We start from the raw sequence: 25706 nt of genomic DNA on the forward strand, positions 1-25706 counted from the left end.
CATCTTCGATTAGTTGAAACCGTTTAGTCTGTCCCAAAGTCACCCTCGTGCGCAATCCCCATTCCTCACTTCTCCTGATCAAAGTCGTAGCTGTTCCCGAATCCCCTCCCCAGATACGTCTTCAAAGCTTCCTCCCTCGTCGTCCAATCCACAGGTATCTCCAAGTCGAGGTCATTATTCTTCCCCGTCTCCCCCTCGAGCAAAGGTCTCACGTCCTCGGCGAACTGCAACCGCATCGGGTTCCGGTACCACCCCGCAAAATGAATCATGGCCAGCATGACGCGCACGTTGGGCGTCGCGTTAGGCATCCCCGCGTGCCACAGCCGCAGGTCGCGGATGACGATGCTCCCCTTTTCCACCGTCGGCTGCGAGGGCGGGCGGACGGCGCGGCGGAGGTCGAGGAGTGGCGGGTTGATGCGGCCGCTTGCGCGGGTGCCGTGTGTGCCTTGCTGGGCTGCTATGCCGGAGGGGACTATGGTGCCGGTGTAGCTTGCGGAGGATGTCGTGGTGGTGGCGTTGGTGGACGAGGAAGAAGATGGAGATGGAGAGGCAGGGAGGAGGTACGGGGCGTGAGTGCCGAGCCAGAGCTCCGTTGAGCCGTTGGAGGGTGTCATTTTCACGAGGGGGATGTTGATTACGAGGGCGAAGGGGTGGGAGGGGTGGGCGAAGTCTGCGTCGGAGTGGACTGGTTGGCGTTGTGATTTTGCGTCTGGTGAGGGCGGCATGGCGGAGTTTGCGGAGCAAAAGGTCCATTTTGGGCGCGGGCCTAGGAGGGAGGAGGTTATTTGCGTTGCTATGGCGTCTATTGCTTTGGCTGTGAGTTCGTTTGTATAGAGATATGAGGAGGATTCGGTGGGCGCGAGATATGGAGAAGGGAATGAACTCAACTTGTAAAGATTGACTTGTAAAAGTACTCGGCTACGGGAGGCGGATCTTGTTGTAGATTGCCCAGGTTATAGTTGAAGGGCCCCTTGTCGCCCAGAGACTGGAGGTAGAGCGCGTCCTGGACCATTTTGGCGTTGAGGGCGTCGAGGTCTGCGTGTGGGACGACGTCGGCGACGACGACGAGGCCGTCTGTGTGGAGGTGGCGGACGGCGAGCTCGAGTTTTCGCGGGGAGAGGCGAGCGTTGAGCAGTTCGGACTGTGAGGGGTGGATCGTTGCTGGTGTTGAGGGGAGGGTTCGGTGGTCGTGGTTGTTTGGTGTAAGTGAGGCCATTGTTCGGCCGGTGAGAGGGAAGCGTAGGCGAGAGGGGAGGTAGGAGGGAGGAAAAGGGACGCGCGGACGGAAGAGCATTATTGGGGATGATGTTACCTTCATGACTGAGAATGGATCATTATGAGCATATGAATACAATGTGCGAACTTGATGAGAGATTCCAGAGATATTCTCATGCATTTATATCTCGAAATGAGGAGGCTTGAGAGGAGGTTCTCTACCCCAATGCCGAGCTCGGGTTTGGATGACAAAACGTGCGTCCCCCATCCACCCCGGACCACCTAGCTACTAGGGTTCCCCAGATTTCCCCCCAAATCCGAGCTCGGGGTACGCTAGCCCACCCCCCTCTACACAGCAAGCTACGACTGGCCATTCCTTGATTAATATCCGTCTCCTCATTCGTTGTCTGCTTGTTTCGGTGGTGGCGGATTCCTCCAATCCGCCTCCAGGTCAGAGACGAGTCGCTGGACGGGCCAACCGATTGTCCGCTTACACGCCAAGAGGCGGCGAATCAGCTCCTGTCGGGAGGCTTCTGTGCGGATGAATCGAGCGCCTGTAAAAGTCTGTCAGGTTGGGAATTTCGGCCATGTAGCAGGAAGTGTTGTCAAAGAAAAAAGATGGAGGGGAAAGGGAAGATATAATCTGTACGTGAGAGACGTACAAAATGCAATGGGGCCAAAGGCGTTCACTTGGACGGAGGGCGTGTCGGCGGTGAAGGCCACGCCGCAAATGTCGAGGGCGAGGTGCTCGAGGATACTTTCTTTCGTGTCCTGGAGATCGAGACGGCCGCCTAGTGTGGTTTGAAGACTTGATAATTGTTGTGGGTTTGCTTCGATACAGAGTATCGTAGTGGCGACGAGCTGATAGTGAAGGGCTGCCGCTAGATTCTTATTCAGTCACGAGACAAGGGTTTTCAGGACATAAAGGCCTACCATGATGATCTCTGAGCAGCCAAATGGATGGCAAGGCGAGGCCCAGACCGCGATCAACCGTGGAAAAGGGTTCAAATCGTGACGGTAGACTTGTACGCCATTCACGTAACAGATGAGAAAGGCTAGACCACGACTCCTTCGTGACGGAGCCTGAGCCTACGAAGCACATATTGATGATGCGACCGAGAATGAGAGTAATGGCATTAAGGTAGTCCTGATCGGTTCTTGGGCCAGTCGCGGGTAGGGCTAGTGGCACCTGAGCTAGATCTATCTTGAGTGGGCATCTGCGGAATAAGCTAAAAGTGATATCCTCACGAAGATAGTTCCAGAAGCCTGCTGCTCGAAGGCTAGACCCAAAGGCGTCAGTTTGAGGGGTATGATAGGCTGCCAGTGAATACGCTCCCTGAAGGTGCCTGTTTGGGTCTACCTCTTCTGGTTTGGTGTCAGTTCATGCAACATCCAAGCCAAAGTGTCTACAAGATGCGTGAGAGTGGTGACCATAAGACGACAGAATCTCACCACTTAGAATCTCATACGACCGCAAAAGACAAACAGAAGCTAGCGCAAGCCCCTGCGTTCGCTCATCATTGTCGTACTCCTCCGCTGTCAGGTCAATCAGCAAGCGAACGCAGTGCCCGTGGTAGAACTCCGCCGCCGCCCTGGCGGACGGCACGGTCGTCCGGCTCGTGTGGACAGCGGACAATGCCAAGATAGCGGCAAAGGGCAGCGGGCTGTCGAGGGCGGCTTCGGGAAGGCTGGTGGCAAAAGTAAGGAGTGCATCGCTGAGGTCGTACCACGGCGCGATATCGGCGATGTAGTGGGAAAAGTAGCGTGCTATGGACGGGTTCTGGAGGGCTTTGCGGGGGCTGGATGGTGACGGGAAGGGAGTTTGCGGTTCGTCTGCTTTGAGGGATGTATGTGAGCGGCTTCAACGTGTGCAGGATCAATGGAGTGAGGTTCGCATAGAAGATACTTACCAGCAGAGTCGGGCTCAGCTGTATCCTCCTGGCTCTTTTTGAGTTGTGGGAGCGGGGCGGTGCGGTCACAGTATCGATGAGCCTTGCGGCAACGTTGGCACGCTGGCAGAGCCTCGTCGCCTGAGTAATCTCGTACTGATCAAAGGAGCTCTTCCCATGGTGTCATGGCGGATATTTGCTTACATTTGACCTTGCGGACGCGGCAGGTGTTGCTAGTAGCACTTGTCAGCACGACGATCGTTCTGTGGGCGGTACTAGTTCTTGTTCTCATCTTTACCATGCTGCGTTGATGTCAGAATTCCGTTCAAGAAGGACGGTTGATGTACGCCACTACGTCAAGAGGGTGTCTCGCCTGCCTGGTTTAGGATACGAGGCATCGCCTTCCGCCCAATTCCTCCGGTCTATCAAGATGGAAAGAAGGTTAGAAACCCAGAAAAAGGCAGTAACCAGACTCAATGGACACCTGCTTACTTTGGCTCAGGTCGTGTGAAAGTCACTGCAGCGCTATGACACAAGTGAGCGGCGCCTGAGACGTACGCGCCGACAAAATCGCAGTGTAAGAAGTGGTGTTAAAGGACGAATTGTCGTCTTTGGGCGAAAATCTCCAATTCCCCGTCTCCATGACAGGACGGCCGGTACCCCGCGCTCGGAGCGGACGGGAGAGTGGGGCGCCGGCGGCGATCCCGTCTCACCCCGGATCGCCGGCAGCCACGTTCCTAAGCACTAGAATCGCCAAGCCCCAAAGATCAGCGTAGAGCTAAAGAGGCATTGCTCTAGCGAGCGGCTTATGACATAATTTCACGGAAATAGAACGTCTTGAAGGATCCGAGGTGAAGAGTGTCATGAGGCAGGACTAGTTTAGTGCCGCCATGATGAGAAACGTTGCATCGAGAATGATGAAGTATGATCCAAATTCAACTCACATATAAACCCAATGATGTTTCCGTGAGGGAAGTTTTCAGTCAGACTCAAACTCAAACACAAAACAACCAACTATCTCACACAGCAGTATTAACCACAACTTTCCTCTTCTCGCTCAGTTATCTCAACAAAATGTTGGCCCATACCCTCATCCAGACGACCCTCCTCGCCGCAGTGGCAACGGCAGCCAGTCTTCCCGTCAGACAAACCACTCCCACCTTCCGTCTCGCCGCAAACGTAACCAACTTCGACCTCACACCCTCCATCCAGGGCCAAGAGCTCACCTACATCTCAACAGCAGACTGCGCAGCCAACGTCGTCTTCGGACCGGCCGGCCAGGGCGCCGAGTTCTACGCCACCGGAAACACGGTCAACGTTGCCCACCTCTCGGGCGATGACTCTTCCCCATCGGCCGGGTTGATCGTCACACCCGGCGGAACGGCGACGGTGCCGAGCTTGAACACCGTACAGCTGCAGTGCGGGGCTGGAACGTCTGGCGTCGGAGTCGTCGATGGCAGTCTTCAGTTTGAGAACGGATTCTGGATGGCGTGTCCCAGAAATGGCAGCGTTGTGCTAAGCTTCAAGAAGGCTGGGCAGAGGACACTTCTTGGATGCGCTGATGTTCAGCTTCTCAGCATCTAGGAAGAACATCTGAAACACTTAGAGATGGGCTGACTGCAATAATTTACGGGTAATACGTGGCGGCTATGGTGAATAAGATTTCGTATGGGTAACACTTGGGTGATCTGCATTTTCTTGGTATATAGACGGGTTGCATAGAAATCAGGGCAAGGCATGAGGGGCATATGATAACTGCATAAGTAGTCTTTTGGTCGTTAGAGTTTGGTATTCTTTAATTCGATCTGCATACCCCAATGCCCTCAAGTTCGCTTCACTCTACCAAGGACCATTCAGTCGATCTGTAATAGTCCAACATTTGATGTACTAATCCATCCCTCAGCCTGCTTGTAACCACCTCATTTGGTGCACAACTCCACAAACTCCGCAATTTCCTTGTTAAACCTCTCAGGCTGCTCATAAAACAACCAATGCCCAGCATCAAAGACAGACGACTTGGCCAAACCCGGCCGGTTCTTCTCCACCCTCCTGACCGTCTCGAGCATCCCCTCAAGCGGGAAACACCCAGACTTCCGCCCCGCCATCACCAACGTCGGCACGCTAATCATCTCAATCGCCTCGCGGTGGTCGTACCGCGTATGATCAGCCAACAACCTCGCAAGCCACGCCTGATCGCACAGCGCGCTGATCCCCGTGAAGAACTCCTCGTCCTTCTTCCTCACCTCGGCAGACACATCGTCCGTCGCCGGGTCGGGCTTCGCGCGGTACCCCAAACACCCGTCCACGAGATCGACGTGCGCCGCCGCCGACTCCTCCATCCAGAACCTCTGCGCGCCGAGCATGCTCTTCTCGTCGTAGCAGCCCGTGTGTGCCAAGCTCTCGTCCCACCCGTCAAACGTGGACCGATCCTGCAGCGGCGCCTGGTCGACGAACACCAACCCCGCGAAATCCGCGCACCCGAAGAGCTCGACGTACGTCCAGAGCACCGCGGCGCCGATGGAGCAGCCGACGGGCACGATCTTGAGGTCGGGCGAGGCGGCGGCGCGCCGGAGGTGGTGGATCAGGTCGCGGAGGTCGGCGGCCAGGCGGGCGACGTGGTAGCCGCCCCTTGTGCGGTCCGACTTGCCGTGGCCGCGCATGTCGGGCGCGACGACCCAGGTATCCTTGGAGGCGAGGGCGTCGGAGTTGCGGTAGAAGTATTCTGAAGAGCCGCTGAAGCCGTGCATGAGGAGGATGCAGCGGGTTGCGGAGGTGGCGCCGGTGAGGGGCAGAGAGGATTGGAAGGCGAGCTTGCAGCCGTCGTTTGCGCCGCAGTGGGCGTAGTGCATGCTTGAAGTCGCCATTTTCGGTGAAAGTGGTGTGAAGCGTTGCGAGACGGTTTGAGAATGAATGAGATATTTTCCCTCCTCGTCAGAAATAGTCGTTGGTGGTGAGTTTGTTTTAAGGGGTCATATTAATTGTTCTAGATTGATAGAACGGCGGGGACGTCATGGCGGGGGGGATGTTTTCTGTTGGTGGGGCCGGTGCGGGGGTTAATCGGCGGCCCGTGATAGCGGCGGCGATCCCCGTCCCCCGCTGCCGATAGCGCCGAAGTCTGACTTTATTTGGACAGTAATTTTTTTCAGGCTTGTTGGGTTTCCTCACAGTTTACAAAATTGTACTTTAAAATTGCACCTGAGTTTTCACAAGTCACGTTCCCTTTCAGAGGCGACTTCAAGGCTGTGACACTAGTACTTGGTCAATAACTCATTTACTTGAGACGTCAGACGTCCCACTTTCACAGCCATTTCTCTGGTTTTAAGCTCCTAGAGAAACGTCTTAGCCCAGCTCATAAGATGATCAAAACTTGTGCCGCCACAGCTGCCATTTCATCAATGTAAGAAAATACGTTGATTTATGTACGAATGTAATATGTATTTCAGAATTTCCGTTTGCTATTCCTGAACTAAAACACAAACAGCCCCTGGTCGTCGGTATGAAGCTTTTTTTCCCACCAGAAAAGAACTTTGTACAACTTTCGCACAACACTCATGTACACAACTCTTTTCCTCCTATGTACCAATTCCACACAGCTCGCCGTCGAATCAAGGGAAGGGGCTGGTTCTAGAAGTCTAGAAACCGTCTCCCCCTCATCTTAGATAGCCCGAGCTCTAAGCTTCATCACCAACAAATGTCAGCGTGCTTTTTTAAGCAGACGGGGTAGAGGTGGGCGGGGCACCCGGGGGAGCACCGGTGGGAAAGGTACCATTGGGAGGAGGGCCACCGGGGCCGTCGCCGCCGCTGCTCTGGTCGACGCCGCCGCCCTCGTAGTAGTGCGCCGCGGCGCGGACCTCGTCGCTGTAGTCGGCCGTGGTGTCGATGCCGATGGTGATCCACATGAGGAGGCCGTCGTTGAGGTCCTCGCCGAGGCGGACGTACTTGAGGAAGGGGTCGTACAGGGCGGTGGCCTCGCCGGCGGCGATGCCGTCCTGGAGGTTGGTCGTGAGGGTCTGGGTGTTGCTGGTGTAGGGGGCCAGGGTCTCGACCTCGGAGATGAGGTCCTGGTCGAAGAAGAGCTGGCCAATGTTGCGGGCGGTGCCGCCCTCGAAGGTGCCGTTGGGGAGGATGGTGGCGCCGTCGGTGGACATGATGTGGATGTGGGTGGCGCGGCCGGTGTAGTGGCCCGGGAAGACGTAGTCGAACTGGACGACGCCGTCCGAGTCGGACTTCTGGACGCCGCGGCCGTGGGTGGTGTTGAGACCGCCCTGGCCCCGGGCGGAGACGCCCGAGTAGACGCCGGTGGCGTTGCAGGCCCAGGCGTCAATGATCTGCTCGGGGACGGCGGTGCAGTCGTTGATGTCGACGAACTGAATGTCGAGGTGGACGGGGACGCCGGCCTGGCCGTCGGTGGTGTCGACGCGGATGAGCTCGCCCTCGACGTAGTAAGGGCCGATGGTGGTCAAGGGGACGAGGGCGCAGGTGGCGTTGGAACCAAAGATCTCCTCAAGAGGGGTGTCGAGGTTGTAGGCCTCGGTGGACTCGTGGTCGACGGCGGCCCACTTGACGAGGTCGGCCTGGGCACGCTTCTGGTGCATCTTCTGGTCGGTGAGGCCACGCTTCTCGCGGAGCATCTGGGCCGTGTTGGCGCGGCGCTCGAGGGCGCGCTGCTTGAGGGCCAGGGCGGCAGGGGAGTTGGAGCAGGCGTCCAGGGCGCGCTTGCCGTGGACGGTGACGACGTCGCGGAGGGCGATCTCTGTGGCAATTTCGTCGGTCGTGTGGCTGCCGTGGGCTGCGACGGTCCCAATGAAGGGGGACAGGGCCAGGGCCGCGGCGAGGGCGGAGCGGAGCGCCATGGTGATGAGTCTCTGGATATTCAAGGACGAGACGACGAGGGGTTGCTGTCGAGTGAAGCAGACCACAGAAGTATCAGGAGCGAGCTGAGAGAAGAGAAGGACTGATGGAGGTGAAGAGCCTGGTGAGAAGAAGGAGAGATATTTCGTCTTTCTGGCAGGAATCTCGACCTCCTCTTATATCATTCATCTTCTTGGCGTTTCCATGATCCATCATGTTTCCTCCTTCCTGATCCTGATGATCCCGTCAACGTCAACATCTTGGCATTGTCACGGCATTGCAACATACCTAGGTACTCTCTCATCCCCTTCATCTGGTCTCGAACAGCAGAGCTAACCCACCGGCCAACACCGTATCCCGGCACGACAAGTCGAGCACGGAGCACGCAAAAGCAACTACATTCCGTACCAAGTAAAGACTCTCGTCTCTCTCTCCGTTTCGTTGGCGTTCCCCACACTCCCGCGCGCGGGCGCCTGGCGAGACATCGTCGTCACCTTCCTTCCCAGAGTCGTTTCGACCGGCGTATGAGGGGCGTGACAATGTCGTTCGGAGCCACTGTATGGTTTAGCCTCAAGCAAGGTACTCTGTAGTTGGGGGGTGTAGTTTGGGATCGAGTTGGTTCTTCCTACTACTCCTCCTCCTCCTTCCCGGAGCGTTTACAAGGATACTACATAGTACCTTACCTTGGAAACCTGGTCGTCCGCCACTCCGCGCGCACCGCGAAGCCAGGGGATTTACACTACTGTGTAAGGTTAATAGCGACTAGAGAGTGGCGGCTTTTCTGCGAGTGACGGGCTAGCAAGCGCGAACGGCCGATGGTCGCAGGGGTTGGGGGGTTATTCGGACGTCCAAGACATGTGTCATCCAATCAAGGCAGAGGCAATTCCAATTGCATTGCGTTGGGTCATTTGGCAAAAACAAAAAACAAAATGTGACGGTCCTGGTTCTCTTCTCCCGTTCCGCAATGTGAGTGTGTGGTTGAAATGTCAAGGTACGGTGGTACGGGGATCGGGGTGTGAGTGGGGTCCTTTGGGAAAACCCCCGGGGAGCGGCGGTTTGGGATGGCGTATCCGGGATGTGGGCAACGGCCGGGAAGTGGTTACGTGGCTCGGCCGAAAACTCCCAGGGCCACAAACAAAAGAACAGTGACACTCCCCTTCTCGACTCCTGCAGATGGAACCAAAGCAACGAACAGGAGGATGGATACGTTTGGATCAAGGAGGAAGGAGGATAGTGCTCCCTTTTTCCCCCATGACGCGGCCCGACACTCTGCCAAGAGATCTCTTGACCAAAGGCGTACAGACGTGCCTGGAGATCCAATTTGGGTGGGTTTCATCTTTCGGAGCTTTGGGGAGGCAAGGCAAAGTCCAGGAATCCAGCGACGCCAGCCTGACCAAGCATACTGCAGTATTAAACGACTACTTCGGGATGGCAGCGATTCCCGGTAGTTATGGTTGTGGAGCCGGCCGTCGATGAGCCTCCGGTGGCATGCAGAAAGGCACCCGCACCTCAAAGCCACTTATGCTTGAATGTTGTCCGCCCCCCTAGCATCAAACCCTTGAAAAGTGGGATTTGCAATCAATGGCGGCCGCGTCATGGGCGAATGAGGACGGCAGTGAATGTAATGAACGACGTTGTATGGCGATGCGGAGACGGCAGCTAGTTCTCCTGGCCTGCCTACCTTGGGCATTAGGTGAATATGGTGGATAATACCCATAGCCTAGATGTACAGTAGTCTGTAATCTGTATGGCTTGCGTGATCGTGATATGGACTCCGTCCGGCCTATCCACAAAAGAGGAATCCGGAAGATGGGCATCGAGGATGGAAAGTGGTAATGGCGTCCGAACCCGTTCAAGCTTATTGGAGATCCCTATCAACGATCCAATGCTCCCCGTTGATCGAAGAGGAGTCAATGCGACTCTGCTCCCCCCTTCCCTTCTCCAGTTCGAACTTTGGACGTGCTTCCAGGCCCAATGACTTCACAGGAGCGGCGAAGCTTCCTTCACCGAAAGTCCACCTTGGAGGATCTAGAGCTCTGGAAGAACCTGGGAACTCGCCCACAATCCACATTGCTTTAACCTCCTTCCAATCTGTGCGGCCGGCCCCAGAAGCCGGCCAGAGATAACCTCGGCCGCCCACCATCTCTGTCCACCTTTTGCCCACCTTTTGGCCGCCCCTCCAAGGCCCAGCCCCCTCTTGGATCGCCTGTTCCTTGACGTGCTTCACATGTCTAAGCAGGCACGATTCCTTCAAACTTGCCCTCGGGAGATATGATGTATTCAAACAAGTGCCTATCGCCCACATCGGTAAGTAAGTACACATCCCGAAGAAAAAAACTTGGCAAAAGACACAAAAGAATTTTGTTGACCACTACGCAGTTCGGCCAACGCCGCTCTCCCTCTCTGTCTTTCTCTCTCTCTCTCTCACTCACTCACACATCACGCAAGCTTCCCAACTACGTACGGATGTCCCGCGCTCAACCCGCCATCGACAGCCCACGCCTGCCCGTTGACGTAGCTGCTCTCGTCGCTCCCCAAGAACAGCGCCACCCGCGCAATCTCGTCGGCGTGCCCGCCGCGCTTCATCGGGTTGATCTGCCCGATCCGACCCGTCGTGCCGCGGGCGCGCGCCTGGTCCCACATCTGCGACGTCATGCCCGTCTCGATGAGGCCCGGGCAGATGGCGTTGACGCGGACGTTCGTGCCGGCCGCCTGGTACGCGCACGTCTGCGCGACGGAGATGACGGCCGCCTTGGCCGCCGAGTACGGCGTCGTGCCGGCGTTGGAGCGGATGCCGGCTACGGATGCGGTGAGGATGACGCTCCCGCCGGGGTTGGGCTTGTCGGCCGAGGTCTTGCGCATGGCGGGGGCGGAGTGCTTGGCGGCGAGGAAGACGCTGTTGTTTTTTTTATTAGCGTAAGAGGAGTCAGAGGCAAGTAAGTACACTCACCTCAACGTATTCGTCCGCAGGTTCTGCATAAAGTCATCCGACGAGATGTCGGTAAACAGGTTATGAGGACCGGTAATACCGGCATTAGCGAAGAAGATGTCCAGCCTGCCGTACGTCCTCATGGCGTGGGCAACGACCTCCTTCACGGCGCTCTCCTCGGCGGCGTCGAACTGGCGGGTGTGGACCTCGACCTTGGGGTACAGCTTATTGAGCTCCTTCTTGTGCGAGGCGAGGTTGTCGTCTGCGTAATCGCAAATGTAGATGGCGCGGGCGCCGTTCTCGGCGAATTGATGTGCTGACGCGCGACCGATGCCCATGAGAGAGTTTGCGCCTGGCTCTCGATTGTCAGTATGTCTGCTGTCGTCCGAGACGTATGTGGGGACATTTTGTGAGACTGTATCCGCGTCCGCCTGCCTTCCGGAGGCTGGGAGGGTTGACTGACCTGTAATGATCACGACCTTGCCAGGTACCCGAGGCGCCGCAGACGGCCCGGCAATCTTGACAGGAGGAGGAGCATCGAGCTGCTTGCCCAGAGCCTGAAGCCGTTCCGACGCCTTGTCCGACATGGTGCTGCTGGTAATGGGGATAACGGGGTTTCGATTGATGGATAAATGAGGTCAATTCAGCCAGGAAAGAACTAATCTACACGAAAGAAGGCGGGCAGCTTATTTGGATATAATGTTCAAATTGCAATGCAAATATGCGGCGCAGGCTGTACAGATATGTTGAAGATTGAATTAACATGCGGAGGAAGAGGACGAGCAGGGAGTGAGAGGAGGAGAAATGACGATGCGGAGGCCGAGGGAGCTCTAGCTTGAACTGGGGACCGAACCGAGGCTCACCGGGGAATTCGAAAGCTCCCCCCAGCTGCCAGGTATATTGGGGGAACAACGTACCCCGCCAAATTGGTGCTGCCGGTGGGGTCTTTTACCCCAGATGTTAGTGGAGGACACAACCCCCGGCCCGGCTCGGCACCACTTCTGCCGCTGTGGGCGGTCCCTTTCTCAAGTCCATCGCTATCTACGCAATCTTTCAAGGTCGCTGTCCTCATTACATTTGATATCCGTACATCATTGCTAGATCATCCCACTTAGACCAGACTGCCAGTAACCGTGGCAGTCAATCAGGAAAGTTTATCGTCGGTTTTCAACAGACCGCTGGAAAGATGCTCCCAATATTTAGTCATCAAAACGAACCGGATTTCGGGTTTTCCCTTGTCGCCGAGCTCGCTCTAACAATCACTTGGCCCCGAACACAGTCCCGCGCTATTTACTCGCAATCAACTGCAAGGCTTTCATGCCAATGTTACTGCTCCTCCTATCACCGGTAGCCTGACAGAGCCTCAACATCAAGCAATAGATTGGATAGTCACGACCTTCGGCTGCTCCATCAGTGTACGGGGCAATGCTTCATTTACATAATTCTACAAACGAAAATAATACACTCAATCGAGTGGCCGCACTTTACAGAGTCCAGGCGCTGCCGTACCCGTTAAAGTAGAGAACGGTCCGTTTGCATCGCTGTGATGGGGAGTTCAAACCCCAACAGAGTCGGTCTTGCCCTCCCCTTACTCGATAGCCAACCCAATCTATATCCGACGCCGACGCCCTATTTTACGAAGGCGTATCAAAGCCCCAGGTGAGGGGAGAGTGTTGTTCGTGCGCGCAGCGGATCTGACGAGAAACCATGCTGCTTTTCTTCGCCTTTGGCCAACAGCATGTTGACCAAGCTGTGTTGGCCAAAGCCAGGTCTGTCTCGTTTTTCCTGGCTATCCTTCAAAGGCAAATGAAATCGCAAATTCTTTGAATCTCTGGTAAACGCCTGCCATGCTGTACCGTTAAAGTGATACATTGTAAATCCATGCGAGTGCCCTCCCAACGGGCCGCGACTCGGCTCTCGCACTTCCGCATGCTAACCGTAAGAACAAAATGTGTTGATGATGGTTCTGACCAGAGTCACGTACGGTAAGCTCCGGTCATGACTTCTGGTTAGATCCAGGAGCGACGCCACCCGTAGAAGTCGCGGGTGGCGGTGGCGCCGGCGGAGGCGTAGCGGGTCCGGCAGGAGGAGGGAACGGCGGGGGAATCGTCTGACCGATATCAACGCCCGAGCTTGCAGGCACCTTCATAGGGCCTTGAGGCATGGGCGTGCGGTCAGGAAGTTTCTCGCCGCGAATGACCTTTTCTACCTCGTTCTTGTCCAGCGTCTCGTACTCGACGAGAGCCTTGGCCAGGAGATCGAGCTCCTTGCGCCTTGATGTGAGCAGCTCGCGCACCTTCTCGTATGACTCCGTCAAGGTACGCTGCACTTCGGACTCGATGAGAGCCTTGGTCTCTGAGCTGAGCTGGTTGTAGCGCTCGCCGTACTCCACGGGGCCGAGCTTGGCAGACATGCCGTACAGAGCGACCATCTGGAAAGCCAGGTTTGTGGCATTCTTGAGATCCTGTTTACTGTTAGTGCCAATCCTACGCATCAACGTCGAGGTTAACTTACGCTTGAGACACCGGTGGTCACCTTGTCGGTGCCATAGACCAGCTCTTCCGCAAGCTTTCCGCCCAGAGAAGTCTCAATCAGACTCTTGAGGTCCCTCGTCGTGTACGAATACTTGTCCATCTCAGGCAGGTGTGCAGTGTGTCCGAGACTCTGGCCGCGAGGCAGGATGGTAACCTTGTAAAGCTTGTTGGGACCGCTCTCGTGGTAGAAAGACACCAAGGCGTGACCGGCCTCATGATAAGCAGTCATTTCCTTCTCCTTCTGGCTGATGACCATGCTCTTCTTCTCCGCACCCATGATGACCTTGTCCTTGGCCCACTCGAAATCCGTCATGGAGACGGCAGCATTCTTGAGCCTGCTGGCGCGGACGGCAGCCTGGTTCACAATGTTCTCGAGCTCGGCACCAGAGAGACCGCCAGTGCTGGAAGCAATGGCCTCAAAGTTGATCTCGGGGGCGGCCTTGATCTTCTTGGCATGGTACTTGAGGATCTCAATACGGCCGCGGACATCGGGCAGGGGAACGGTAACGTGGCGGTCAAAACGTCCAGGTCGGGTCAGAGCCTTGTCGAGAAGTTCCGGGAAGTTGGTAGCAGCGATAATGACGACACCGCTGTTCTGCTCGAAACCGTCCAATTCCGTCAAGAGCTGGTTGAGCGTCTGTTTGTGGTAGGCAGCATCCCTAGTGTTGCGGCGTCCACCAATGGCGTCGAGCTCGTCGATGAAGATGATGGCGGGAGACTTGGACTTGGCGGAAGCAAAGAGATCGCGGACACGCTTGGCACCGACACCAACGTAGACCTCGTCGAACTCACTGCCAGACATGTAGAAGAAGGGGACGCCAGCTTCACCGGCAACGGCGCGAGCCAAGAGAGTTTTACCAGTACCGGGGGGTCCAACCATTAGAATACCCTTGGGAAGCTTGCCGCCGAGGGTGGAGAACTTGTCGGGGTTGCGGAGGAAGTCGACCAGCTCCTGAAGCTCATCCTTGGCCTCGTCGGCGCCGTGTACGTCTGCGAAACGGGTTGTCTGGTTCTCGGCCTTGGCCTCGCTGTCCACTTTGCCGCCGGGTCGCTTGAAGAGGTTGAGACCCTCGACCAGCATCGTGACGACGACCAAGCTGAGATACGTGAAGAGACAGAACCACAAGACGAACTTGACCCAGCGGAAGATGACGCCGCCAAATGACTCGTCTACAACGACGTGCAGCGGGCTAGTCGGGAGGCCATTGCCCTGGACCTTTGCGGTAGCCATGTTCGAATCGCGCGACCTCGCAGCCAGAGCCTGGCCAACAGCTTGCAGCTGCGCCTGGCTAAGGTTCCCGGGGGACTGCTGGTTCAGCTCCTGGCCGCCGAGCGTGCCGACATTGCCAAAGGCGGAGGGCAGGTGATCGTGGCCACCCATCCCGCCGACGGCGCCGGTGCTCTGCATGCCAATCGCCTGCGCATATGCCTGATCCACCGCATCGTTTCTCGCGAACCGGCCAGAGTTGTAGCGCTCGATGACGATGGCGGGCATGTTGGCCTTGAGGAGGAGCTGGTAGAATGCGTTCTGCGCGGTCGCGCTGCCGGGGTTCCTGTTCGCTGCCGACTCCCTCGTGGCGAGAAGATTGCGCGAGATGGCATTGTTGGTTCCAAAGAGTCTGTACTGATATTGTTGTTGCTGAAGCTGGAGTGCAAGGCCCAGGCCGGGGGTCCGAGTGAAGGCGGTGGCAGTCGGGCGAGCGGAGGAGGTCGCGAGCCGGAAAATGGATTGCATTGTCGCGGGCTGCATCGTTGCCCGTCGGAGCAGTGGGCTGGTCGCGCTCAGCGCCAGCGCTGCTGGGCGTAAGGCCATGGTGCCTTTGGGGAAGCCGGGAAGGCGCGGTGTAGGCTGGAGCGCGTATTCGTCAGAGCAGATGGTTTGCTTGATGCCGAGTTGGTGATGGTAACAAAGGGTTCTGCAGAGGGGAAATCCCCTTACGAGAACGAAAAGGGGAAAAGGGAAAGAAAAGAAAAGGCTTCTTCAGTAACTATCGACGTCGTATGTGCAAGTGTGATGAAGATGACATGATTCGTGCCGAGGGTTGACTCGTCGTCTTGTTGAGAGCGGCGACGGGGCGGCGGGATATGGATACGTTGAGGCGAAATGCGCTGCGGATACCTTAGCTGACGTTATTCATTGACCACGACATTGCGGTGCTGCCTTCCGAGTTTTTCCCTGCCGAAGCGCCGCGACCGGGGAAAGCAGCAAGGCCCAGCTCCATGCCCCACGTGACGTCGATGAGATTCTAGAATGTCGCGACTTGTCGGTGCCAGAGAAAGACCGATCCGGCGAATGATGACAAAGCCTTTGGGGTTCATTGGAGACGAGCAGGGGCATAATTCGACCTCATGTCATTGGTTAATAATCAGAAATTCAACTACACCAGTTTCCTCTCTCAGCATCGAAGGTGATCGTAGTTTGACCTCGAGTTGACCGAAATTCTAGTATCCATGTTTCATTATTTCTGGGTTCAACATCTGATCCAATCTAGGAAAGACTTTCCGTCTCTCGCGAATTTGCGGTGCGAAGTCACCTCTGTCAGTACATGCTCTCCCAGGACGTCAAGAAAACGCAATCTGATTGGCCAAAAAGCAACAAACCAATCATAAAATTCCCTCGGTCTCCCCATTCAGACCCCCAGAAACACATCGCCAGAAGCAGCTGGCTGAGGAATGGAAATGGATGCATTCTTCCGCATGCAGAGCAAATAAATGCAGATCAATTTTTGGATTAAGCGCCCTTTCCCCATGATTTGGTAACTGTAAACGCCCTCCTTCTTCTCCCATTTCCCTCATTCCCATCATCCATCCGCAATCCTCCCTCTCTTCCTCCGTTCTTCTTCTGCTTCCCTTCTCAACGAAGTCGGGTCTCGAAATCTGCGTCAGCACCGTCCACCGATTTCTCACATCAGCAGCACCGGGCGAAAAAACAAACTCACGAGGCTGCGGCGATCTCTCATATTCTCACAACTGATATGAGCATCACTGGGTAGCGCGGATATCCCGAAGATCAGCGCATCTCACGAGCGGATCATCCGGGCTCAAACTTTCTATACTACGTAGAGCAACCCAGTTATACCTTTACAAACCTCCAGGTCTTCCTTCGTCTTTCGAGAATCCAACACTTCGTCGCCAGTCACACAGGACGATAAGTCGATACTCTCTCCTCGACGACTCAACCACCTCCACGAATGTCGCCCAACGTACCTTGAGGAAAAAAGCCACGGAATGCCAAGAAGAAACATCTATCTAGCTCAGCTCAGCTCAGCTCTCATCTCCTCAGATGATCTGCATGTCCAGCTACCAGAATAGCCCCGTCCTGTCCTCCCAAGCGCACGACTTACAACGCCATCTCTTATCACCACCCTCACGCATCTCATCTCATCTCACCTTATCCGACCGAATTTCCCCATTCAGGCTGCAAACACTTTACCCATCGGAACCAAAGAAACTCAATACCACCACCAACATCAACACCGACAAATACGAACAATCATGCAGACACCCCTTGGACTAACGCAGACGCTTCTGCAAGGCAACGTGTCACCGGTTCAACAGCTAAGCAACTTTCAAAGTTTTGACTTACACAGGCTAAGAGCCCATCAGCCCGTCTTCTGGTCATGCGTCCCCCTTCTTAGCCTTGGCCGAGCCTTTTCGCCCTGTTCTCATCTCGCTCACTCATAATCATATAAAGAGTCGAGTTAGGCCGCAAGAGTTTGATTAACAAAGTCTTTATTTCTTTCCGTTCTGACTAACCAGGTATCAATTCCCAAAGCTATCCCATTTGTTTCCCATTTCTCCTTTGAATCCAGCACACAATACACAAGGGGGGGAAACACGTAAAATTACATATGCACAACGACTTGTCATCCCCTATTCCTCCTCATGGCCCCCCATTTCCTCCTTTTCCCGGTTGTTCCCTCTTCGTCAACCCTTCCCCTGAGGAATCTTTTCTAGGAAATGCGCCGCCCACCACCAGACAGTGAAATCGTCGACTTCGTGCTGTTATTGTTACAGGGAATGTTTTTGTTTTCCGGGTCGCGCCGTAAGGCCTTGAGAAAAAGCAACGGAGAAATTCCAAAGCTGCCAAACCCGACCGAGCCTTCCGTGTATCAGGCATCGTATGACGGTCCCCTTTCTTTCCCTTTTACCCTAAACCTCCATCCATCCTCATTATTGTCCTTCTCCTCCCATCCTCATGCGATTTCCCCCCTCTCCACCAAGGTCGTAAAAGGGCCGTCAAGATTCGGATATCGTCAAATGATCCCCAACATGCCAGTGGCTTTCCCCCATCCGCCCGACCGGCTCCGGCTGTTATGCTTTCGTTGCATCATATCATCGGGAACGTGTTCAGTCGACATGGTCGATGAACGTCCCGATGAGAAAGGAGTGAAAGAACTGGAAAAGAAAGTATTAAATAAGACAGCACAAACCGCCGTACCAAGCTCCAAAAACCCCACGAGTACCCGACCAACTAAAGACGAAATTATAAACTCGAAGCGACAGAAAGACCACCAATGATATATTCTGGATGAAAACAGATGCAAATATTCCAAGTCGACGGGGTAATAGTATGTGCTTGACAAAGAAAATGGTGCCCGAAGGCGAAGGGCCACGGTGTGAATCGAGGCGGGAGAAGCGACAGATCCGGCGATCGTCTCTTATCGACAAATTTGACGATTACAAACGGCATTGCAAAGTATGCCTGCAGTGGGTTGTGTGTGAGTGTTGAAACCCAGAAAACAAAGTACCGACTTGATGTATGCTTTTGGGGGATTGATTTGACATTTTCTGTTCCTTGTATTCCTCTTCGTCTGGATCCCTTTTGGCCCGATGAGATTGCCCCAAGGGAGGGATGACAGGCGTGGCGAGGCACTGGGCCTAAAGGCATCCAAAAGGCTCAACCTCTTCTTTTCAACAATCGACAGCTCGGTTCTGTGGAGCCCGCGTGGTATCTCCTTCTTTTTCAATCAACGAGGTGGGGGAATATGTTAAAATCAAATCGACGTCAAAATTTCCGGTGGTGGTACAGCAAGCGGCGCCTAAGGCGAGGCACCGATGGAAATGATGATTTGGTATCGGTAGGCACGGATGCCTGGCGTGGCGGAAGCCATCATCGAATGGCGTCTGGCTCTTACATGTTCTCGATCCGTGCGGACGGGAGCTGCATTGAGGGATCCTCGAACTCGATCTTGGGACCGCCCCAAGGGTCGTACACGCCGGAGCCGTAGGTCGGCAGCTGGCCGATTGTCGCAACCTCGACCGGTGCCTGGTACGGAACGCCGTTCCAGTACTCTTCGGGTTGGGCCTGGGGTGTCGGTGAGGCGTATTGGCTGACTTGCTGAGGCGGAGGCTGCGGTGCCTGAGTCGGGATCGGTTGGGGAGTATGGATCTGCTGTTGCATCTGCTGGTGCGGGTACGCGACCATGCCGGCTTGCTGTTGCTCGAGGACGGGGGAGGCATGATGCAGGGCATATGTGGCTGCTTGGGTTGGCTGGTGAGTATAAAACCCTTCCTGAATGGATGGGCTCCTACCCGATGCTGCCGAGAAGCTGCTCGGGCTGCTTTGGATGGATTGGTTCATACCAGGTTGAGAGTACGGCACATCAACCTGCGGCTGTTGTTGCCGGGGCACCTGTCCGTACTGTTGGGGCATGGCCGTGTTCATGGTAGCGACACCCGGATTGCCCTGCTCCGTCACGTAGTACGAGTGCTGGCCCATGCTGGCGGTTCGCTGCAGCATGTGTACACCAGGGTGTTGCTGGTCGTGGACCATACCGTGGACCTCGTGTGCTCCGCCGGAAGAAAGGCTGTGGCGGTGCGCGCCGTAGTGTTGCTGTTGCTGCTGCTGGGGCATCGGGTAACCGTTCATGTGCTGACCGAAGTCGGCGAATGAGGCAGCTCGGTGCATTGCATGACCCATACCGGGGTGGTTCATGGCCATAACGCCTTGAGGAGGCCATTGCATGCCGGCGTGCTTCGGGGTCGAAGGAGACTCGCCACTGTCGGAGTCTGATGTGCAGTCGTCCAAGAGCTCGTTGGGGTGAAGGCCGCGCTGGTGAGATCTCCTCTGGTGCTTAACCATCGTGGTCTTGCGGCAGAAGCTGTTCAGTTGGTTAGTGTCAACTCCGTCAAGTGAAGGGAAAGCCTGGTGGCTCGAGATCTACCTCTTCAGGCAGCCATCGTGGGCGCACTTGTAAGGGCGCTTGCCAGTGTGAATACGGCGATGTCTGGCCAAACTCGAAGACTTCTGAGGTTAGTGCCTGTTGGGATATGCCGCTGTCAGAGGGGGATCATACATCAGAGAATCGCTTGCCGCAACCAATATGCTGGCATTGATGAGGCTTCTCTCCCGTGTGAGTACGGATGTGGACAGTCAGAGCACTCCGTTGGATGAAGCTCTTGCCACAGCCGGGCGTTGTGCAGGAGTAGGGACGCTCGTTGGTGTGAATGCGGTAGTGTCTCTGCAAATCGGACTTCCTGTTGAAGCTCTACAAGATGTCAAGGTTAGATCCGTCCATGTCACACCACAGCCGTAGCCGAGTGGCCGCGTGTTTCTGAGCTCACCTTGTTGCACGACTGCCAGTCGCACTGGAAGGGGCGAGCAGTGGGCTCGTTCTCGACAAGCTCCATGAGTTCCATTTCTTTGGGTTTTGTTTGGGTGTTGATCAGGATTACCAAGATGCGGACCGGTGCAGTAGCTGTACTACTTATATACTTCCGCGGTAAAGGATATTAAAGGATGTCTTGAATTATCGGGTGATGAAGGACTAGGCTGATATGGTGTCCGGAGCAGAAGAAGCAAGGGTAGCGTGGGTTGATGTGTGCAATATGTTATCCTGGTTCGGAACGTTGCTTAAGCGGGATGCTCAATGCGGGTTCTCTGTATGCAGACTCCCGAATCGTCGTTCAAGGAATGACGAGTTGGGACAAGAAGGCAAGGGTGGTGAATGTGTGCCGAGAAGTAGGAGGTCGACGACTTGAGACAAGAACGGGTGCGGCGTCCAGCGCAAGGTTGCCGAAGATGAGCAGTGTTCGAAGCGTTGAAGACGACGGTGCGTTCAAGAACGTTGAACAATGGAAGAGGAGGGTGGACGGATGGTGTTTAAGAGAGAAGAAGATGAGGAGGAAGAAGAGGCCTGAGCTTGGTTGGGGGTGTTGGTATTAATCAGGCGTGGTGGCTGTGACGGGGGAAGCTGACACTCCTCTTGAGGTTGAGGGAAAGAGATGGAGATTAAGGTGTGTGAGAAGGAGAGTAAGGTATAGTAGTATGAGAGAGGAAGGGGAGTGAAGCTGGTGGGAAACGATCAGCTCAAGATAACCCAAGGTACGACGAACTGATGAAGGCCAGGAGGTAGAATGAGTTCATAGCGGGTGGGAGTAGCCTTCTTTAAGACAGCCACAAGTGTGGACGTACCAGAAGGTGGGAGGGTCCTGGTGCACAGGCACTAAAATTCTCCGTCTTCGATGAAAATTAGCCACCTGACTGGAGGATCTGTTGCGAGTGGTCGAGCGCAAACTGGTGGGAAGTGCTGATGTTGCTTGCAGGACAATCCCTTCTTCGGGCGGCGGATGAGATAAGAAGGGTGAACCAAGTTCGGGCTGGCTTGCCGTGTATTTTGTTTCGAAGTCCAAGTGTCGAGGGCCGGCGTGTGTTAAGTTTCCGAGACTAGAAGCATAATGGTGACCACCAGGAACAATGCGATCGTCGAACCTCTGAGCGCTCAGGTACGGGAGACCAAGCGGATCTTGGACGACTGGCGTCGTTTTCTTGCTTGCTTGAGGGGTGTCTGGATGACAAGAAACAGACTCGAGTCTTCTACCGGCAGCTTCCTTGCTTCTATTTTCTCGTCTGGCTTCTCTTCAAAGACTCGCGCAGAAGTGTGCACAGAGCTCTTGATGGTCTCCGAAGGTGAAGAGGATCCACTGCAAGATGGTCTAGACAGACGGACCGCGAGAATCACCCAAGTGGGGGGCCGAAGGAAGGTACTAGGAAGGACGTCTGAGGCTCTTCTCTCGCTATTCTCGTGGTGTGTGGTGAGGCTACTTTGGGAGATGCCAGGATGTTGCAAGTGTCGACGACGGTGAGCCGGGAATGGAGAAACCTTGGTGTCTGTGGTGAGAGTCGAGTAGTGTGTGTCGTGGTGGAGAATTGGCAAGTGAACGACAGATTTGGTGTTTTTGTTATTTGTTGTTTAGTCGACTTATGAAGGATGACGACGGTGATGATACGGTGTTGTTGGTTTGGATGTAGTTTATCCTCAGGAACGACAAGGACGAGTGGGATATGCCCGGCACAAGACGAGTCCAAACGCAACAGCGTACTTTGGCTGAAGAAACGAAACAATGTGGGAAGTTGAGATGAGGTGCAGTTGCGTGCGTGTCGTTGGTGTATGTGAGAGGTCGTGGCGCTATGTTATACTACAAGGGGCAGAGGGGAGACGATCGCAGGCAGGCCAGTCCAAGATTATCGTGGAGGCGTTGCTTTATGAGCGAAAGACGTGAGGCGTCTGATGAAGGTATATATTATCGGCAGCAATATAGCATTGCATTCAAAAAGAAGTGGTGCTTCTCTGCTCTGCTGGAGCGGGCAGGTTGCTCTTCCAGGGGCCCCTGGAACGAGGTATGGATTCTGAGCAGGGGGATAGGGGAGCTGTGGAGGCGTGGAGTGAGGTACGCTCCTAGGTACCTGAGGTAGTACCGATTGGGCCCTTTCTTATTTTCGACAGTGCAGACGGGTACCAGAGAGGAGAGGCAAGGCAGGGGTACCGGTAGGGTAGGGTAGGGTAGTGGGAGTGAGGGAGGAGGAGAGAGGAGGAGTACCAGGAGGAGGAGGGTAAGGGTAAGGTAGGTCGAGTGACTTTTGGCATGTACCGTAACCGGCGTCGTCCTCGCCGGCGGGTCTTGGTGTGGGAGACGCTCGAGCGCTGGCAGGCCAGGTAGGGCCGGCTGGTTTTGCTACAGAAATTGATTAGATCAACCGAGAGGAGAAACCACGCGCCAGACTTAGATGGCGGACGGCCCTGCGGGCGTGGCGATCCTTAGAACGGGGGAGTAGATAGTCGTTCTGTGCGTCAAGTCGCAGACGTTCAAAACGGAATAGCCTCGATATAAATATATTATACGTTTTTCTCTGGCTGACTGTCCGGAGAATGGGACAGAAGGAGTAGTAGAATTTGAAAGGAATAGACGTTTGTTGGCGGGCTTGTATTGGGTGAAGGGGAAATTTGAGTTGAGGGGAATGACTGAGTGAGAGAGAGAGAGAGAGAAACTGCAAGCGCACAAACACACACCCGCAGGTTGAATGATGTCTACTTTTGCTGTTGCTGATGCTGTTCGCTGGCTATATGCCGGGACCGAGAAGTCCGCACAACCCCAGTGTCCGAGCAAGTTCAACTGCACCTGGGGGCAAGGAGGCGGGAAAACGGGTGATGAGTGGGAGTGATATCCGTAGGCCAATGGACCCTCAAGATGTACACAGCTCGAGAAGCATTCAAGAAGAAACAAGGCCCCAATGTGACGAGTCGAGGTGGCAGAGTAATGATGAGACGCTCTAGGTATGCCGGTAACAAGGGCCTCTAGTTTCTACTCTCCTCTCAGATCGCCTGTCCGTGGAGGTAACCGTTGGCAAGGTGTATGAGAAGAGGGGATAAGTTTGCTTTATGTTGCAAAGAAGGAAGAGAGATCTGATACAAAAGAAAAAGGAGAGAGACGGGTATGGTACTGTACGTAGATACTGCACTGTACGGTATACCAGCACCAGAAGGAATGAACAAAAAATAAAAACTTGTTGGTGATGACTTTTGGTGAGGGGGACCCTGGGAAAGCGGTGCTGGTTTGGATGGAGAATGAGCAGGGCTGAGGTGACGGTTGGGGAGCGCGTCTGTGAAGTGAGGACGAGCGGTGTTGAAGATGAGATGTGAGGAGCGTTTCTTTTTCCACGACGTCTCTCTGCTGCTGCTGCGTCGCCGGCGCTGGGTTGCTCTAGTGGTGGGAGTGGTTGTGGTGGAGGTTCCGCAAGCCACGGCCGCAATTCCCTAACGAACGGACAAACTCGGGTGTCTGTCCTCTCGGCAAGGAAGCACAGTCGCTGGGGAGAAAGCTTCGAAGAAACTGCCAGCAAGAGGTCCCAAAAAGGTGGGATAACGCGGAGGGGGGCCGAGAGAGAGTGTGTGTGCGTGTGTATGTGTATGTGTGAGGAGATCTCGAAAAGCTCCAGCCAAGTCCGGGTACAAGATGAAGAACAAGGTTGTTTAACGTGTTGGAGAATCAAAAGAAGGTGTGTGTGCTGTGTGATGTGTGTGATGGCGTCGACGTAGATGGCGATATGATGTGCACACAGACAATCGGGCCCCAGATGTCGACAGCAGTCAAGCGATTTGCAAAGGACAGACGATTGACGCAAGGTATGACTGGACTGCCGGTGATGGAGGGTGGGTTGAGGTTTTTTCTTAGCGGGCGTAAATGTGCGTGATGGCAGACTGCATGCTCCCAAAAAGACGCGAGAAAACCACAATGAGAAGACGATGTGCCCCCCTGTCCAAACGGTAGGCGTAGAGAAAAGAGTGAGTCGAGGTAACGTCGAGAATGTAGTAACCGAAACCACACGAGAAACCGGGAACAGCAAAAGAGTGTGATGGCGAGTGAAGAGACGGGCAAGGCGAAGAGGCAAGGGTTGGTTCAAACAGCAGCGGCAGCAGCAGAAGAGGATGAAGAAGAAGAAAAAAGATCAAGACGACGTATCCGTAGAGTCAATCACAATATCACAATTCAGCAAGAGGCTTTTTGCCTTCCCGCGGCCGACATGGCGGTTGCGGCTTTGATTACCGTTGCGCGGGCAGCCGGCGGGGCGGGATTTTTCTTTTACAACAAAGAAAGTGAGCCCCAACGTTGCGGTTGTTTCCTTTCCTTTGTGTGTATGAGGATGTGGTTGTTGATCCTGCCACACCAGAGAGAAAAGCAGGAGGTAGGGCAAGAAAAGAACCACACACATCTAGACTAGCCGTCGCAGTTGCTGAGCCAAAAACGCTACTGTGGCAGTAGCAGAGGCAACGGTGATGGATGGGACGGCGCGGCCGTCGCATGAGAGACGAGAGATGGAGAGAGACAGAGAGAGAGAAGCTGCTAACCCTTGATCCAACAACAAAAGTCCATAGTTAGACTACGGAGTACACGACTACGTTCACGGGCTGCCAGTCGAACGTTTGATCGAGGACGCGAATGGAGTGTAATGAAGCAAGCGAAGCGAAGCGACGGTGTAAGTGGTGCTCAACTCAAGGTAGTATGCGGAGAGAGCGTCTTCTCATTGGTGTCGTGAAATGCATGGTCAGAACGATTGACTACGACGAAAAGGTAGCCTTGCATCGCTTCCAGTCCGTCCCGGTCTGGCTTTCTCTTGTCTCCAAATGAACGTCGTCCTCTGCGATTTTCCTGGCCCATTTGGTGGAGATGGGCACGATACCTGGGAATATACACAGGATGTTGAATTCGTGGCTTTCAAGGCTAGACTGAGACCGAAGGCGTTTGGTTCTCTCGGCGTACCTTGGCTGAGCCAGTCTCTTTTCCCTCTCTCTCTCCCTCTCTCAAAAATAAAGTACAGAAAATGGCAATCCGGCGATGCAGCCCGACTTGCCGTGGCCGTTCAACAACGTCAGAGACTTATCCCCACAACTGCCAACCATGCTGAGGTCGCTGCCTCATTGGGGTGTGTATACAGATACCCATGGAGCGCGGAGTTACGGATACTCTGCACAGAAACTCTCCCACTTTCTCTCCGTGCCTAATAAACATCAAATGGATTGAGGTGAAAAAAAAAACTGACAGTATGTATCCGTACCCGTACCAACGTCCTTATCCCGCCCACTCGGTCGCAACCTTGCTCCATAAGAACGTCGTAATGGTGAGCAGCAAGACCTCGCCCAAGTGCAAGGGGTGGACGAGAAAACCCCCACAAGTCGTTTCTTGAGTGAGCAGAAAGAAAATCCCAAGCGAGGAGATACCAAGATACGGATACAGGCGTGGAGAGCAGGAGTGAGTCCTGGCTGAATGGGGGCGGAAAGCTGATAACTCACTTTTTACCTCACGCAGGCAGACTGGAGTCTTGTCCCACGCCGTTGTCTCCTGTTATTCTTCTTTTTTCGTAGTCGTCGTCGTCGTCGTCGTTTCTCGAAAGGCGAGGTACAGCAGGTCAACAGGCACAGGGTTCAGGCCCAGGCCCCCCCAGGAGTGGTATGAGCGGGCGAGGAGACAGGGCAAGACAGGACAGTGGGAAACGTTCAATAGGTACTT

At 54.9% G+C, this 25706-nt stretch overlaps 7 protein-coding genes across 7 annotated transcripts; 1 reads left to right on the forward strand and 6 right to left on the reverse strand.

Moving 5' to 3' along the window:
- Positions 1-65: 65 nt before the first annotated feature.
- Positions 66-3502, reverse strand: HER10_EVM0007911 (phytanoyl- dioxygenase; the record flags this gene model as incomplete). The annotated part of the gene is made up of 9 exons (XM_035477451.1): positions 66-802; positions 889-1320; positions 1710-1769; positions 1878-2096; positions 2149-2580; positions 2668-3051; positions 3126-3245; positions 3309-3396; positions 3482-3502. The coding sequence occupies 9 exons, from the start codon at positions 3500-3502 to the stop codon at positions 66-68; spliced, it is 2493 nt and encodes an 830-aa protein (XP_035329667.1).
- A 676-nt stretch (positions 3503-4178) lies between these two features.
- Positions 4179-4688, forward strand: HER10_EVM0007836 (uncharacterized protein; the record flags this gene model as incomplete). Its single annotated transcript, XM_035477379.1, has 1 exon — positions 4179-4688. One exon carries the CDS (start codon positions 4179-4181, stop codon positions 4686-4688), a length of 510 nt encoding a protein of 169 aa, XP_035329653.1.
- Positions 4689-5023: 335 nt separating this feature from the next.
- On the reverse strand, positions 5024-5968 carry HER10_EVM0003361 (uncharacterized protein; the record flags this gene model as incomplete). The annotated part of the gene is made up of 1 exon (XM_035473041.1): positions 5024-5968. The coding sequence occupies one exon, from the start codon at positions 5966-5968 to the stop codon at positions 5024-5026; it is 945 nt and encodes a 314-aa protein (XP_035329076.1).
- Positions 5969-6811: 843 nt separating this feature from the next.
- On the reverse strand, positions 6812-8381 carry HER10_EVM0004110 (uncharacterized protein; the record flags this gene model as incomplete). The annotated part of the gene is made up of 2 exons (XM_035473763.1): positions 7469-8381; positions 6812-7150 (listed from the first exon to the last, which is right to left on the reverse strand). The coding sequence occupies exons 1-2, from the start codon at positions 7955-7957 to the stop codon at positions 6812-6814; spliced, it is 828 nt and encodes a 275-aa protein (XP_035329178.1). The 5' UTR covers positions 7958-8381.
- A 1900-nt stretch (positions 8382-10281) lies between these two features.
- HER10_EVM0004234 (short-chain dehydrogenase) lies at positions 10282-11730 on the reverse strand. Its single transcript, XM_035473886.1, has 3 exons — positions 11348-11730; positions 10906-11236; positions 10282-10851 (listed from the first exon to the last, which is right to left on the reverse strand). The coding sequence occupies exons 1-3, from the start codon at positions 11469-11471 to the stop codon at positions 10395-10397; spliced, it is 912 nt and encodes a 303-aa protein (XP_035329197.1). The 5' UTR covers positions 11472-11730; the 3' UTR covers positions 10282-10394.
- A 572-nt stretch (positions 11731-12302) lies between these two features.
- On the reverse strand, positions 12303-15563 carry HER10_EVM0003341 (ATP-dependent metallopeptidase HflB). The gene is made up of 2 exons (XM_035473021.1): positions 13399-15563; positions 12303-13348 (listed from the first exon to the last, which is right to left on the reverse strand). Exons 1-2 carry the CDS (start codon positions 15229-15231, stop codon positions 12881-12883), a joined length of 2301 nt encoding a protein of 766 aa, XP_035329073.1. The 5' UTR covers positions 15232-15563; the 3' UTR covers positions 12303-12880.
- A 1513-nt stretch (positions 15564-17076) lies between these two features.
- On the reverse strand, positions 17077-24137 carry HER10_EVM0000550 (uncharacterized protein). Its single transcript, XM_035470326.1, has 4 exons — positions 19986-24137; positions 19718-19909; positions 19586-19665; positions 17077-19522 (listed from the first exon to the last, which is right to left on the reverse strand). Exons 1-4 carry the CDS (start codon positions 20058-20060, stop codon positions 18553-18555), a joined length of 1317 nt encoding a protein of 438 aa, XP_035328774.1. The 5' UTR covers positions 20061-24137; the 3' UTR covers positions 17077-18552.
- Between the last annotated feature and the right edge of the window lie 1569 nt (positions 24138-25706).

This window comes from Colletotrichum scovillei (genome assembly GCF_011075155.1).
Source record: "Colletotrichum scovillei strain TJNH1 chromosome Unknown Contig00009, whole genome shotgun sequence".
Classification (NCBI taxonomy): Eukaryota; Fungi; Ascomycota; class Sordariomycetes; order Glomerellales; family Glomerellaceae; genus Colletotrichum; species Colletotrichum scovillei.